The sequence below is a fragment of the Gymnoscopelus microlampas genome (assembly GCF_963454915.1).
Source record: "Gymnoscopelus microlampas genome assembly, chromosome: 16".
Classification (NCBI taxonomy): Eukaryota; Metazoa; Chordata; class Actinopteri; order Myctophiformes; family Myctophidae; genus Gymnoscopelus; species Gymnoscopelus microlampas.
This window is the reverse complement of record NC_139953.1, coordinates 23,213,924-23,228,226: the sequence shown is the minus strand read 5'-3', so window position 1 is coordinate 23,228,226 and position 14,303 is coordinate 23,213,924. Positions and strand designations below refer to the sequence as shown.

The 14,303-nt window shown below is 40.1% G+C and overlaps 1 protein-coding gene across 1 annotated transcript; it reads right to left on the bottom strand.

Annotated features, from left to right (window-relative positions):
* Window positions 1-6,267: 6,267 nt before the first annotated feature.
* sod2 (superoxide dismutase 2, mitochondrial) lies at window positions 6,268-11,110 on the bottom strand. Its single transcript, XM_084083536.1, has 5 exons — window positions 10,962-11,110; window positions 9,489-9,694; window positions 9,258-9,374; window positions 7,117-7,296; window positions 6,268-6,982 (listed from the first exon to the last, which is right to left on the bottom strand). Exons 1-5 carry the CDS (start codon window positions 10,988-10,990, stop codon window positions 6,837-6,839), a joined length of 678 nt encoding a protein of 225 aa, XP_083939662.1. The 5' UTR covers window positions 10,991-11,110; the 3' UTR covers window positions 6,268-6,836.
* Window positions 11,111-14,303: the final 3,193 nt, after the last annotated feature.

The following is a 14,303-nucleotide window of genomic DNA, read 5'->3' as shown; positions in this document are numbered from 1 at the left end:
GAAGCATAGTTAACTCGATTTACTCAACATTTATAATGTGGATTCTAACCTGTTTAAATCGTAGCGCTCTGCAGAATTAATTGCACTCCTGTTGCAGTTGAAAGCGGATCAAGCGCTGCGTGTGCACGTGGATCCTCATGACAGCAGGAGCAGCTCCCTCCCAGACAGGAAGTACAGTCTGCTGCGAGTGCCAGCACCCTTATGGCATCATGGGAACCTTTATGATATCCTGTCTGTGAGTGTCCTCCAGGATCTCTCCAGTTCCCTCTGACATCCTGAGGGCTCGGCCAAAGAGGATCTGCTGAGGAGCTCCGAGTCCAGAGGAGGAGGACCCATGTCATGCCAGAAGAACTCTCTCCTCTTGATTAAATCCAAGGGGATTATCCTCTCAAGATCCAGCAGGCTTAATTGCCAAGATGAATAATACAGCAATGGGGAAGGCCACTCCACATTTAAAGGCCAAGAAACAGGCAGAGGGAGGGAGAGAGAGAGAGAGGAGAGAGAGAGGAGAGAGAGAGAGAGAGAGAGGAAACACAGCCGTGTTGGCTTGTTCACATATGCGCAGCTCAGGGACATGCTTGTACACACACACACACACACACACACACCCCAACACAAGCACAAACACAAACTCAAACACAAACACGCATGCACGCACACAAACAAATCAATCCTAGGCCACCTTAAATGATGAGGTTATCTTAATTGCAACGCTTTAAAGTTTTAAGGCTGGCACCGTGGAAATGATTCACAAGCTTGTAAACTGATCCATAAACTTGTCCGGAGTTGATGTTTTACAAATATAAATCTCACTCTTCTTTTTTTTATCGACAGAAGGATCATTGTGGCCTCATTGGAGCTACAGCTGCCACCGAGGACATATCTATCTCTGTCTCTCTCTCTCTACAGCTATCTATCTAACTATCTATCTTTTCATTTATAGTGCTGTGATGGGAGAGGAGACATTTGGACATATAATTGAGGAGCCTTGATCTCTGTGAGGATTTGTCAAGTCTGGATGGATCCCATGTAAACCCAAATGACCCTAGTCCTGTGGCAAGTCCTCACACTCACTCTCCTGCCCAAATGATGTCCACAGTCCTTCAGATGCTGTTATACTCGTGAGTTTAGCCACTTACGTAACTGCTGAAAAGAAGCCATACAGTGTGTAGTCACACCCTCCCTCCCCTCTCTTTTCCCCAACGCTACCCCTCTATTCTCTTCTGAACGTGTGCATGTTTTGTCTACCTCTCGGTCTCTCATATCATAGCCACGTGCACACATGAACATTAGAGCCAGCTGCCTGACCGATCAGTTTGACCAATATATCAGCCATTTACCTTTATCAGTAGTGCCAATTATGCAGCTGATGTCTCCCAGTTGTCTCCCAAGCTTTTACAAAAATAGTACATCTACAAGCTCACAATGTATCGTGTTGCGACATGTGAGTTTGTAGATACGCTATTTCTTTATAGGGATTAAAGTGGCACTATGTAACTTATTTTAATGAATAAAATGTAATTTTGTCCAATCTGTATGGTATAGTATATTAATACAATATAACTTTTACAATTGGGGTGGTTGTATTTTGTATCCCTGCTCTTCTATTCAGACATTTTGATTCGTCTCACATAGACCTGATGGTCAAGATTCAATTTAATCCCTGAGCAAGCAGGCAGGCTCTATTAGCTCAATGGTAAAAAATATCAAAAACTTGCGCAGGAAACCGGGTTCAAATCAGCTTGAACCCGGAGTTCAAGCTTTAAGTGGTTAAATAGAAAAAACTATGGCTAAATAGAATAGAATTCCCACACACTGTTTATATTCCCATTAAAGTCATCGTTTTATTTGAAGACAGAGTTTTTGGCCCCCATTCGGTCTTTTCCTACGCACCTGTTTCCTTTGTAGGTGTACAAAACACTTGCTTTTCTCTTGAGTGGTTAAATAAATGAAGTTCAGTTTGTGTGTATTTCAGATGTAGGCCTACTTGTTCTTGTTCTTGTTCATTGAATAATTGATATTCTTTTCATAATTGAAGTTTACTTCATTAAAATCTATCATAGTTATTTCTGTATTTGTTGTTAAGTTAAATGTTCTGCAAATAGAAACTGTAACTTTAATCAAATCTAAGTTTTTCAGATTGATTGAAAATGCACTTTTTGACAAAATATTGGTCAAAACATTCGTAATATGTGGTGTAGGTCTGTAGGACTCTTCAAAATTGGGATTAGCATCAAACGGTTTGGGTAGACTATTGGGTAGTCTATGTAAGGCATATTGCACACGCAGACATACAGAGTTGTTTTGTTTTCAGGTATGAATCATGTTGATGTTTAAAGAAATGAAACATTGAGGGAGCACTAAGAAAGGCAGAGAGGTCAGAGACCAATGTTGCATGTCATTCCCCATATCTCCACTCATATTCCTGTCTGTCAACAGTCTCCTGTCTAAAATAAAGCAAAGCACTGCCTAAACAAGATCTTAAAGAAATGTAACTGTTCTCTGCATAGGTCCTTCTCTGCCTGTCAAGCCCTCTCAGTGGCCATGTTAAACGGAACTGCCTACTCACCATAGCTGCAGGAGAGGGCATTTAGCCAGTCCAGATGTCATGCCAGTCCCACTGAAATGTCTAGTTCCTGGCACTTCAGTGCCCTGTGGAGAGCTCCTTCTCAGAGCACTTATACTCAGAACCAAATGGGTGCCTTGTATGCAGCTCCATTGCCCCTCTTTGCCAGGAACAACGGACAACCAAAGCTGGAAAGTCTTAACCTCCCTCTTGTTGCCACTCCATTTCTAATAGTTTTCCACTTCAAGTGGGACTGTGACGGCTTGTATAGGACAAGGGGCATAATGCATGTTACACTGCTGAAAACGAGACACCTTTTTTGTGGGGATTATAAACCTGTTCTGATCGTTTGCTGATTAAGCTAGCTACTACACTAGGGTTAAGCTTTTGGGTTGCAGTTATGATCTGTGGTCGTCATAGGACAGAATAGCCCATGTATTGGTTTGCTGGGAGCGAAAATGGTGGCTATCCTTCTATCACCACAGGTAAGGAAAGGAGTGACTCCCAAACTTCCCGTTGAAGAATTTAAACATTTGTCTGACTATCCATCTTTCTATATTTCTGTCTGTCTATCATTATGTGAGCTGACAGACTTCCCAAATAATATGTTTTTCAAAGAAAACAATATAATTCCCGCACACCAATGACCTCTGCATTGATTTATTTCGACGTTTAGTTCACAAACACCTTTATCAAGACAACCCAACCATAAATAATACACTACCAAAATGTTAGAGACAAGGGAAATTACAGTTTCAGCTCAATGTCTACAAATCCGACCCAAAGTCAACTAGAGAGACTGCGAAAAAAAATGGCAGCACTTCAGGAAGTCTGAATAAGTAATACAAGAGTTTATTTTTGAGAGCTGGTATGTTTTTCTCTCCTTCGGGCCACCCTACATTTATCTTTGAAATGCCGAGTAACATTAACATTTTTATGCAAGGAAAACCTGACTATGTGGCGTATCCAAGCCATAATTTGGGCACATTAAAGAACACAGTATGTGATCGGCACGCACTTTTCAGCTCTTGCCATAACAATGAAAGTAAGGATGTGAGACAAAGCCACATGTGAGATTCCATCACATGCTTGTGTGTACCCACTGAAATGTGGACCTTGTATTAATTTCCTATTATGAGTGTGTGTATATTGTATTTCTGTATACTGCATGCATGTCTGCACACATGCATGCATTCATGTCATGTGCTTGTGCGTGCACATGCATGCGTGAGTGTGTGTGTGTAATATGATAGACCTGGAGCTAAAAGCAAAAGACTTTCCCTTTCTGCTACTAAGCTAATCCTAATAATTAACTTATGTTAAGAGCATGTGTTAAAACTTCACCTGCAGCCATTCTAGAATGTTTAATTGCTGAGGAGGATTTACATTATACTACTATAGTTTTTCTTCTAACAGGCCTGATGAAGATCATAGTACTAGTCATTTAAACAAGAATTAAAATAAAATCACAAAGGAGATTGTGTGTTTGTGTGTCTGTGGGGTACACTATACGCATGACAGTCCCCTGGAAAGAGCTTTCATCCTAGTTTTCAAGCCAGAATGTCTTGTGAAATAGTCAGAGAGAGAGAGCGAGAGAGAGAGAGAAAAGACAATGGAAGTGATTTGGGAAGAGTGAAACTCTGGCTGAGAAATATTGCCCTTCATTCCTTCCAGAGGTTAGAGAAACTGCATCCTGAGTGAGTTCACTGCTCTTTATAAGACTTGTGGAAGAAGGAAATACGTTTTGGCACGCCCCAGATTCAACAGAGCAAAAGTAGGCCACATTTAGGCTACCGTCTTATAAGGGGGAAGACTTCTGTTAAATGGTTTTCAAAGGCTGGCAGAAAAAAATCTAACGTCACAAAATGAAGTTGTCAAAGCTTGTCTGCTAATGTTATTACTAATATATTTACAAAAATAGGTGCAGCCTCTGTAGTCCATACCTAAAGAGCACCTGAGGGCAGAGGTACTGCTTTAGTACCAATTATTGCTGCCACATTCATGAAAATATGTGCACAAGTCCACAAAAAATGGAAAACGTCTGACAGATCCGCTAATCAGAAATAACATATCTCAGTTGACCTGACCCAAAATGAAAGTGGAAAAGCAAAAACTGTTACTTCTTCTAAAGCACATTTCAATTTTGAGATATTTGATTATTTAATGGAGCCCAAATATTAAAAGTCACATTATGGTACATATATTAGTGTGTTGGGCCATTGCAGCATGTCCCGGCACCATTGACATCTGGTTCTTAGATGTACCATACAAATGGAATCAAGCTTCCAGAAAACAAGCTTTTAAAGTATCACTCATGAGAGGGTAGTCAATTGTATTCAGGTATTAAACATAGAAAATAACTGGTAGAGAATTCAAATTGTGTATAAGAACAATAACTACCATATATTTGATTTGGTGCTGTGTCAAGTCTCAAAGTATTGTGTAACTCACAGTATGAAGTCTGATCACTGCCCAGGACAGTGTGCCTGACTGACAGAGAGCTCCAAGATGAGGGTGGGACTTCTGGAATCCAAACTTCGTATTGGCCATCCGATTGGTGACAATTGTTAACTGGGGAGCTGAATGGCTGAAATTAAAGTAGACATCTCAGACCAATTTGCAAAGACAATTTTTGATAGGATCTGAGAGAACACAACACAGTGAGGGAAAGAGCTGTGATGAATGGTTTGTGTGCAGATGTTAGACAAACTACTCATGAAATAAAAGTCTGCTTACTGATGCAGAAAATTGAGGAACATTGGCCTTGTTAATATTTCTCTATAAATGAGCGCAATAGACTGCAAGGCATATATCAAACTATTTAAAGCATCGTTTTGTACAAGACTGTACTGTGCTGGTTAAGTGAGGAAACTAAAATCTTATAAGTCTCAAAAGAACGGTTAAAAAATATACACTATAAACATCTATTAATATAATACAAATGTTAAGTATTTCTTTGGAAGCTGTTTTACGAACTAATTTAATCAATCAGACAGAGATGCCCCTGAGGCCACTAAGTGAGACAATTAGTGCAATACATGGCAACTGGGGATTTTATTATTGTTTGCTGTATGATCGCATGCCATATCAAAATTATGTTGATCTTGAAGTCATTAATCATTGAGTATACACTTGACTCAAAGCATTCTTGGAAAGGGTAATTAAGTTCTGATGTGCAGCCAAAGCAGAATTATTTGGAGAACACTGCCACCTTTTGGCTACATGGTATACTTCCAGTGAACTGATCTAAAAAAGCAGAGCATTAGATTGAAAAATAAATAAAATCCCTTATAGTTATGCCATTTTTCAGGACTCAGGAATCACAATTTTAAACGGTCACCCAATTCCTTCCTCACACAATTGTTGTACATCATTAACTGTAGGGCTCTAGATTCCAGTCTTTAAACCGGAATATAAACAGGAATATGTTCTAGATTTGTACTGTGATGAAGTTATCGTATCGGGTGACCATCTAATAAAAAAAGAAACATGACATTCTATTAAGTTTTTATAAAGTGACACCTTCCTTGATATGCATGCCACTACAATAAATACTTTGCCAAAGGCCTTTACTCTCACTGGTAATTTCATGTTGATTGTATAAATCTGTAGTTTTCCTTGCCTTTCCTTTACAACTGTCTTTGAATATAGAAGAGTTTTAAGAAAGTGAACACCAAAGTCCAAAACAAACACAGAAAAAGTTGAATTGAAATCCTATATTTTATTATAATACATCAAAAACATGAATTTGACTTCAACCGATCTTGGTGCCAACCATTATGACAAACACAAAGCTCAGCAGATTGAATATGCATTCTGGATATTTAACATCAACTACCGTATAACGGTCATCACTTGGTTATGAAAAGCCAGCCAGCCTTGCTGTGAAAGATATATTTGTGCGTTTTCAAGGAAATAAAGTCCAGGGGATGGAGAGGGAACTGGGCCAGATGTATTTGTGTGGGTGTTTTTTTTTATATCCTACTTAGGAATCAGATGGGTGATGTTTCACATGAAAGACCATATGAGAGTCTGAAACACTGACAATTACAAGATTTGAAGTTAGTATCTAAATGTCAATAAAGTGTAACTTGTGTTAATTTCTCCAGAATTATTCGTAGATATTTGTATTACACTTTTAGGCTTGATCAAGTAAAGCCCACCTCTCAGGTTTAAACAAATTCTTAGAATAATTTGGAAATGGTATTTGACCCAGTTCAAACATGCTCTTACCCCTAGAAAGCTGGGGAAACTTTAAAGAATTAAGAGTTCACTTTTTGGCGTTCTGGAGACGCTCAGTAACGTTCTCCCAGTTGATGACATTCCAGATAGCTTTGACATAGTCAGGCCGGACGTTCTTGTACTGCAGATAGTAAGCATGCTCCCATACATCAATACCAAGGAGGGGAATAAGAGCTGTGGATCAGAAAGAAGAAACCAATATAACCGAACACTGAAAACTCTGTATAACGTGACCCATAAGTGAAGGAAAGCTGATGCATAAAGATGGCCAGTTCCATTTAATAATGGCATTGCCATTAGAAACTGACCTGTGGTTCCCTGGAGAGGGTCCTGGTTAGCACAAGCAGCAACGCGGAGCCTGCCACTCTCCTTGTCGTAGCCCAGCCAGCCCCAGCCTGAGCCCTGTACTGCCACTGTAGCAGCAGACATCTTCTCCTTCAACTTCTGGAAGGAGCCAAAGTCTTTCTGGATCGCCTGCATCAGCTCCCCTGCAGGATGTCAAAGAAAGAAAGCAACTTTATTCACATCTAATCACGATATTTAGGGGGAAGGATGGCCCAGTTAGCTTTATAACAGTTAACGTTATCCACCCATTATCTAGCTACCTTTAAAATTGAAGTTTTTGAAGCATGCGCACAGTGCATTGTGAATAGGGTTGGGCCTAATGCAAGAGAATACGTCTAAAATAATATCAATAATATTGAATTACAACTACAGTACATTGACTTACAGTGGTCATGACATTCAGATTTACAAAGGATACACACAATTAGATTTTGTTACAAAGTATGTTCCAAAGTAGGAGTGTGGTATTTCCTATATACTGATGTGAAGAGTTTGTTGAGATAACATGCACCATGCTGCAGGGCAGAGATAACTGCTTGCATGTTATGTCATAGGCTAAAATGACTTAAGAAAATAATCGTTTTATAATCTTCCTAAAGGCCAGACCGCACCAATGCAACTAGTTGCAACTCCTTGCAACAAAACAGTTTTAAGGCCAGTCCACACACCAGTGCAACTCCTTCCAAGTGCCATAGGGGATAATGGTTGCAAGTACGTAGTTGCATGATGCAAGGAGTTTGGTGTGGACTGGCCTTAAGATTGTTTTAAATGTCAAAGTTTAATAAAATACTGTATGTAGCCTCCTAACATAAATGCTTCCATAACACTTTTTAAACTGACCTATGAGTGTAATGTCCCAAACTAACAGTTTAGAGGAGAGTCATGTCCCAAATTAACAGTTTAGCCTAATGATTATCTTGCATCTCTCATCAAAAAGGTAGAGTAAGTGATTTACTTTAGTTAAAATACGTGTTAAATAGCTCTATATTCTGATAGTACTCATGGCTATAGAGTGTTTGTTCAGTAAAAGGAGTCTCCCATGTCTCTCAAGCTCTTTATTAAACAGAAAATGCATTTTCAGTGCTTTCTCCTGATTGGCTTAAATTTTGAATTTTCAGCACCTGAAAATAGAGCGTGCCAAAAATCCTGAAGGGGGCGTCAACAAGGCGAACAGGCTTTTTGCATGTAGTTTGGAAGGCTCGGCACCGATTTAACCGACTATATTCTGTATAAAGCGCCTAGTTAAGCCAAGGTAGTCATAAGGTTAGCTATAGATAGCAAAGTTATATGAAATATAAGATTAAAGAATTAATCTAATAGCTCTTAAGACAAGCCTTTCCAAGCTGAACAGCATGACAATATAACACCCCTACAAGGGAGGGGGCCTATCACCTGTGTTGTCGTCACCAGAAATGGACGTCGCACGACATGACACTTCAGAGGAATTCACATCCCACTTCTCTAACAAAATGTCCTCCTTTCCCCTCTCCTCATTTCCTACATGCTTCCTCAGTGGGAGGGACTAACGTGCAAGGAAAGGATGCAAGTGTAGGAAATGAGGATTTTATTTAAGGACCTGAGATGCTCCCTCAAATTCATTTTATATACACACGTATATTTCAGGAGGCACTATAGGTGCATAGGTGGCCAGTGACTATAACAAAAAATTACGGTTAGGCCATCTTGTAGCAGTAGATTCAACTTTGCACCATCTGGTGGCTCAAAGGGAGGTGAATCGTTAGCCCAGTGTTAAGCCAGTAGGAATAACAGGCATATCACATGCAGCGACAAACAGTTTTAACAGTTCTCAACAGTTCTCCAAACAGAATTTAGAAATTCTTGCAATGCAAATAAGACATTTTTAGGAAAAGTAAATTCAGGTCAAAATTACCAATTTCAGGGGTGCATGATGGCTCAGCCAGTTAATGAACAGATGATTATTTTTATTTTTTTACCCATTTCTATCCTGTATTTTTCTTCTCGCGCCATCTCTCCCTTCTCATGAAAACAACTAAATGATGGTGCGCGGCACCATAAATAATTCCACCCACTTTACACCTGTAAACCTGTGATGTGACAATACATGCTTTGTTTTCAACCTCACCCTGTGGCTCCCCTCCACCATTTGGTGAGAGGTTTGTCCAGAAGATGGTGTGGTTGATGTGGCCTCCGCCGTTGAACTTCAGAGCGGCCTGGAGGGAAACCTGTGCCGTCACATCACCTGGAGTAGGAACCAAACACATCCATGGGAATAAATACAACACAAGCCCCTTCACCCCTTTAACATTTGATTTAACATTTGATTTAAAGCATCATCTGAGCTCTTAGTTTGTACCCTTTGCAAGTGCTTCCTGGTACTTCTCCTCTGTGACGTTGAGGTTGGCCACATAAGTGGCATGGTGCTTGCTGTGATGGATCTGCATTATTTCAGCACAGATGTGGGGTTCCAACGCACCATAATCATACGCCAGGTCAGGTAGCGTGTGCTTCTGCCTTGATGCAGTAACCTGGTTTAATGTTTGACACAGGCTGGCTGTGCACCTGAAACAAAGACAAGTGCTTGAATTATAACACTATAGCTGCAAGCAACATAGATGCTATAATGCTATCTGGCATCTAAGTTGCAATACCAACCCTTGCCCATTCATTGAAACCAAAAAGTCTTATCTGCCCCCCCCCCGGCCAGCCATTTCAATGCATTGTTTGTGCTCCTGTGTGCTAGCCCACAGCTTGATAAACCTTTTTTATGACTGGTTCTCACCAATAAACCCCCCCCCCCCCCCACCCTGGAGCTCTATTCTTATAGTAACCATTGATAGTAATCTGACTTTCAAATGTACATTTTTTATTTTGATTGTATTGCTGTATTGTTGTATTGTGCTTTTTGCTTTGGCAATGTAAACGTATGTTTTCTCATGCCAATAAAGCCCTTTGAATTGAATTGAATTGATAGTAATCATTGCTAAAGTGTTTGTTCAGTAACAGGGATCTCACCAGCTCTCTATTAAACAGAAAATAGCTACATTTTCAGGTTGGGATACCAATTTGATCTTTTCAGAGACTAAACACAATACTGTAATTGTATTTTGAACGTAGGTCAATTACATTAGAAAATGCAATATGACAAGGTTTTGTTAACTAGCTGATTATGTAGTCGAACCCCCCCCCTTAAAGATTGCCAGGAGCCACTACTGTCAGATAGGACTTGTCGGTTTCAATGAATGGACTGTCATGGGTTGGTTGAACTTAGACGCATGCCAGATAGATAGCATTATTATAACAGCTAAGTTGCTTGTGGCCAACACTACTAGACAATTGGTGGCTTCAGAGGAAATGAGATTTCAGGCAAGAAATGTCACTGTTAAATAAGTAGCAGCCTGGTCCAAGTTATCCAATACAATGGGTGGAGCACCTTGTCCCTGACTGCCCTGGATTGAAGATTAAGTTAACGTACTTAGTTCGGATACTACTGCAAACTAAATGTGGACGGACATTCGGACAAAGAATGCCATGCATGCGGGGATGTCATAGCTTACAAAATTCTTAATCATGTCATAACCAAATAAGCTGGAAACATACTGTACGACTGTTTAAACCGTTATATTATACCTCTATGGCTTAAACGCCACAAGCTAACCTAGCTCTTCTGCTAGGCTATGATAGCATCTCCTGGTTTCAATAAACATCATGCCTTCGTCTCAAGTTCATGGACATGCTATCTATAGCTAACATTATGACTGTACCATGGCTTAACTACGTGTTTTCTACAGAATACAGTCAGTTAAATCGCTGTTGGTTGTTGTTTTACCTGCGTACTTGACCAACTCTGCACAGCATGTTGTATGACCCACGGAACACACGTCGTCTCAATGTATAGTAGATGCACACAGCGCAATCACACACTCACACAGCTGGGATTGTCCTTGAAATTACACTTCAACATGACAGTGTAGGACTGGAGCCGGTGTTGCCAGCTTATGTGAGAGAAATAAGCAAACAGCTCTAGCAAAACAAGCCCAAAAGAAGCGGCCACAAACATGAGCACTTTAAATCTATTATGCTGTATACATCGGCTATTTAGAAATAGCCAATCTACAGATCTGCTATTTTCAAAAACTCTTCTAATAAAATGTCAAATATTTTGAATATTGTTTTAAACATTCTAACAACACAGATGCTCCTTGGCACAAAACATTTTCATGCAAATATTTGAGAACCACTGGTTTAAATAATGCATTTGGAAGCAAGCCTAAATAAGCAAGTACACTTTAAAAACAGTCCCAAAAAACCGCCGCAACCCGCACTACCAATTTTTACAAGCAACTTTACAGAAAAAGAAGCCCAAAGTCACTTATATTAAGCCGACATGGCAACGCTGATGACAGTTTAGGACTGTACCATTAACACCACATGGGGGGGTCCCAATTTATGTACAAACAACATCAGGATTTACAGCCCACCCCTGACAGTTTGTACACACTTAACATTCATTGTATTGCTAAACAATTTGTAGTGTGATTATCGAGACACATTGACGTTTCTGATACATTAATTCACCCTACTTTTTCTTTTGTTTAGTTCCCCCTAGTTCCCTACTCACCCATCAGGTTGCATCAGACTGATCTAGGCTAGTAGGCTACAATGACTATAAAATAAATGATTGTGGAAATGTTACGTTTTTAACATTTGAATTAGGCCTATGTGCACATACATCCTGAAAGTATTATTTGATTGTTAGATGGAAAATATGCTATTTAGAACTTTCAACCCCATCATAAATCAAGGTTTATTTTTTACCCCAAACAAATATATACTACCGTGTTTACAACATTACCAACGTAAACAAAATTAAAACAGCACTAAATATAAACAGCAAAAAACAAAAAGATAATTCTATTTTGTGGCGGGGCCAGCAATTTGTTTACGTTCGTATCGCTGATTGGGCCTTTAAATGTCTAATATCCTCCAGCGTACGACTGCATCGCGCGCCGAAAATAGCCGATCTGCAAGCTCATGGCGTTGCGTCCGCTCATACACCTTGTGAGCTTGTAGATCGGCTATTTTCGGCACGCGACACCCCCCGTACGACGAAGTACAAATCGGGCTCGAGTAACAGAAAACCGACCAATAACATGAAGTTGTTAGTCTTTTTGTCCCGCCCCTCAAGGGAAAGCCTGTCAGCCAGTGTTGCCATGTCCGTTTATTATTATAAGCGACTTTGGACTTATTTTTCTGTGAAGTTGCTTCTAAATATTGGTTTGATTGATTGATTGAATACTTTATTTAGAAGGTTGCAGAGAAAAAGCACATGGAAGTACAGTTTACAATACAAGGTCAACTAAAATGGATCTAATTGCAGGTTGCTTTTTATTGGGCTTATTTCTAAAGTATAGTTGATTATTTGGGCTTGCTTCACAATTTTTTAAATTATTCTAACTAGAGGTTCTCAAATATTTTCACGTCATGGACCCTCAAATTAATATGTATTTGTCCCTAACACCCCTATCTGAAAATGTTTTGTGCCAGGTAGCCCCGTACCAGATTTGGGTGTGCAGATTTTCTTTTTTTAAAGATTTACAAGCTCACAGCTTGTAGATTGGCTATTTTCAATGTATACAGTATATTATTCTAAAGCTGGGCACCTGAATGAGTGGGCACTTAGGGGTGGAGATAACTGGGCACCGGGATAACTGGGCACTAGGATGAGTGGGCACTAGGGACATGTGAGCACAGGGACGAGAGGGCTCTGAATTAGGATTCGTGTAGACAAGTGTTTTTTAACTTTACATAGCTTGCTGCTTTGTTGTTGTTAAGTTATATTCAACCCACTGTTCTTTATTTGTCAAAATAGTGCTGAGGTCAAAATTACATCATAACAGCGTTTCAAAGTACAATATAAGAGTGTATTTGCCAAAAATAGAAGTACTGTTAAAAATAGAACAAAATGGTAAAATACCAAAAACTCAACTCAACTCAAACTTTATTTATAAAGCACATTAGCAATAACCAGTGGTCAACCAAAGTGCTGTACAAGTCAGATTAAAAACAAGAAAAACAGAGAACATAAAACAAATAACACAATTCAACAACAAAAGAAAAATAATAACAAAAAGAATAAAAACAGCATTTCACAATTAGGCCAAGACGTAGGCCAAACGTAAGGGCCAGGTTTATACAATCAGACAGAGTTAAAAGCCAAGGAGAAGAAACAAGTTTTTAGTGAGGATTTGAAGACCGCTAAGGAGCGAGTAGACTTGATATGTAGGGGCAAACTGTTCCAGAGGCTCGGTCACCTCTGGACCTGTAGTTAGTTGTGGGCTCAATCAGGAGCAGCTGGTCAGTCGACCTCAGGGCCCTGGCTGGGGTGTATGGCTCTATGAGATTAGACAGATACTGGGGGGCCAGCCCATTTTGGGCTTTAAAAACAAACAGTAAAATCTTAAATCAATTCTAAAATTTAACGGGTAGCCAGTGGAGTGAGGCGAGGACCGGGGTGATATGATCGCACTTCCTTTTGCCAGTAAGGAGGCGAGCGGCAGCGTTCTGTACGAGCTGTAGACGTCTAAGGGCTGACTGGTCGAGATAGCCCTTAATCCTGGCCAGCAACCTAAGTTAGAAAAAGCTGGTTCTGACCACAGAGCTGATCTGTTTGTTAAACTTAAAATTATTAATATCAAGCATCACACCCAGCAGGTTCTTAACTGAGGAGTGGATGTTAGCTTTGAGGGGGCCCAAGGTGGTAAGAGGAGGGACTGACTTTTGGACAATTTTTTTTACCTCAGTCTTACTTTCGTTCAAGGTGAGGAAGTTGCTGTTCATCCAACTTTTTATGTCAGTGAGGTAGTTTGGCAGTGGCTGAAATGGGACAGTGAGAAAACTATCAGCTTTTAAAGGCAGATAAAGCTGTACATCATCAGCGTAGAAGTGAAATGATAGATTGCGATTCTTAATAATGGCTCCTAGGGGCAGCATGTACAATAAAAATAGGATAGGACCAAGAATCGAGCCCTGGGGGACCACGCAGGAGAGGGGGGCAATGTGTGAGGAGTATTTGCCAAGCCTGACTGCGAAACTCCTGTCAGTCAGGTCTGACCTGAACCACTGTAGGGCGGTCAGGTGCCAGTGATACCTACACAGTGCTCGAGCCTGG

Coding starts and splice junctions, on each gene's coding strand:
- sod2 (XM_084083536.1), bottom strand. CDS start 10,990: ATGCTGTGCAGAGTTGGTCAAGTACGCAG. Junction 9,695..10,961: donor AGAGTTGGTCAAGTACGCAG/GTAAAACAACAA, acceptor TCTTTGTTTCAG/GTGCACAGCCAGCCTGTGTC. Junction 9,375..9,488: donor CCAGGAAGCACTTGCAAAGG/GTACAAACTAAG, acceptor TTCCTACTCCAG/GTGATGTGACGGCACAGGTT.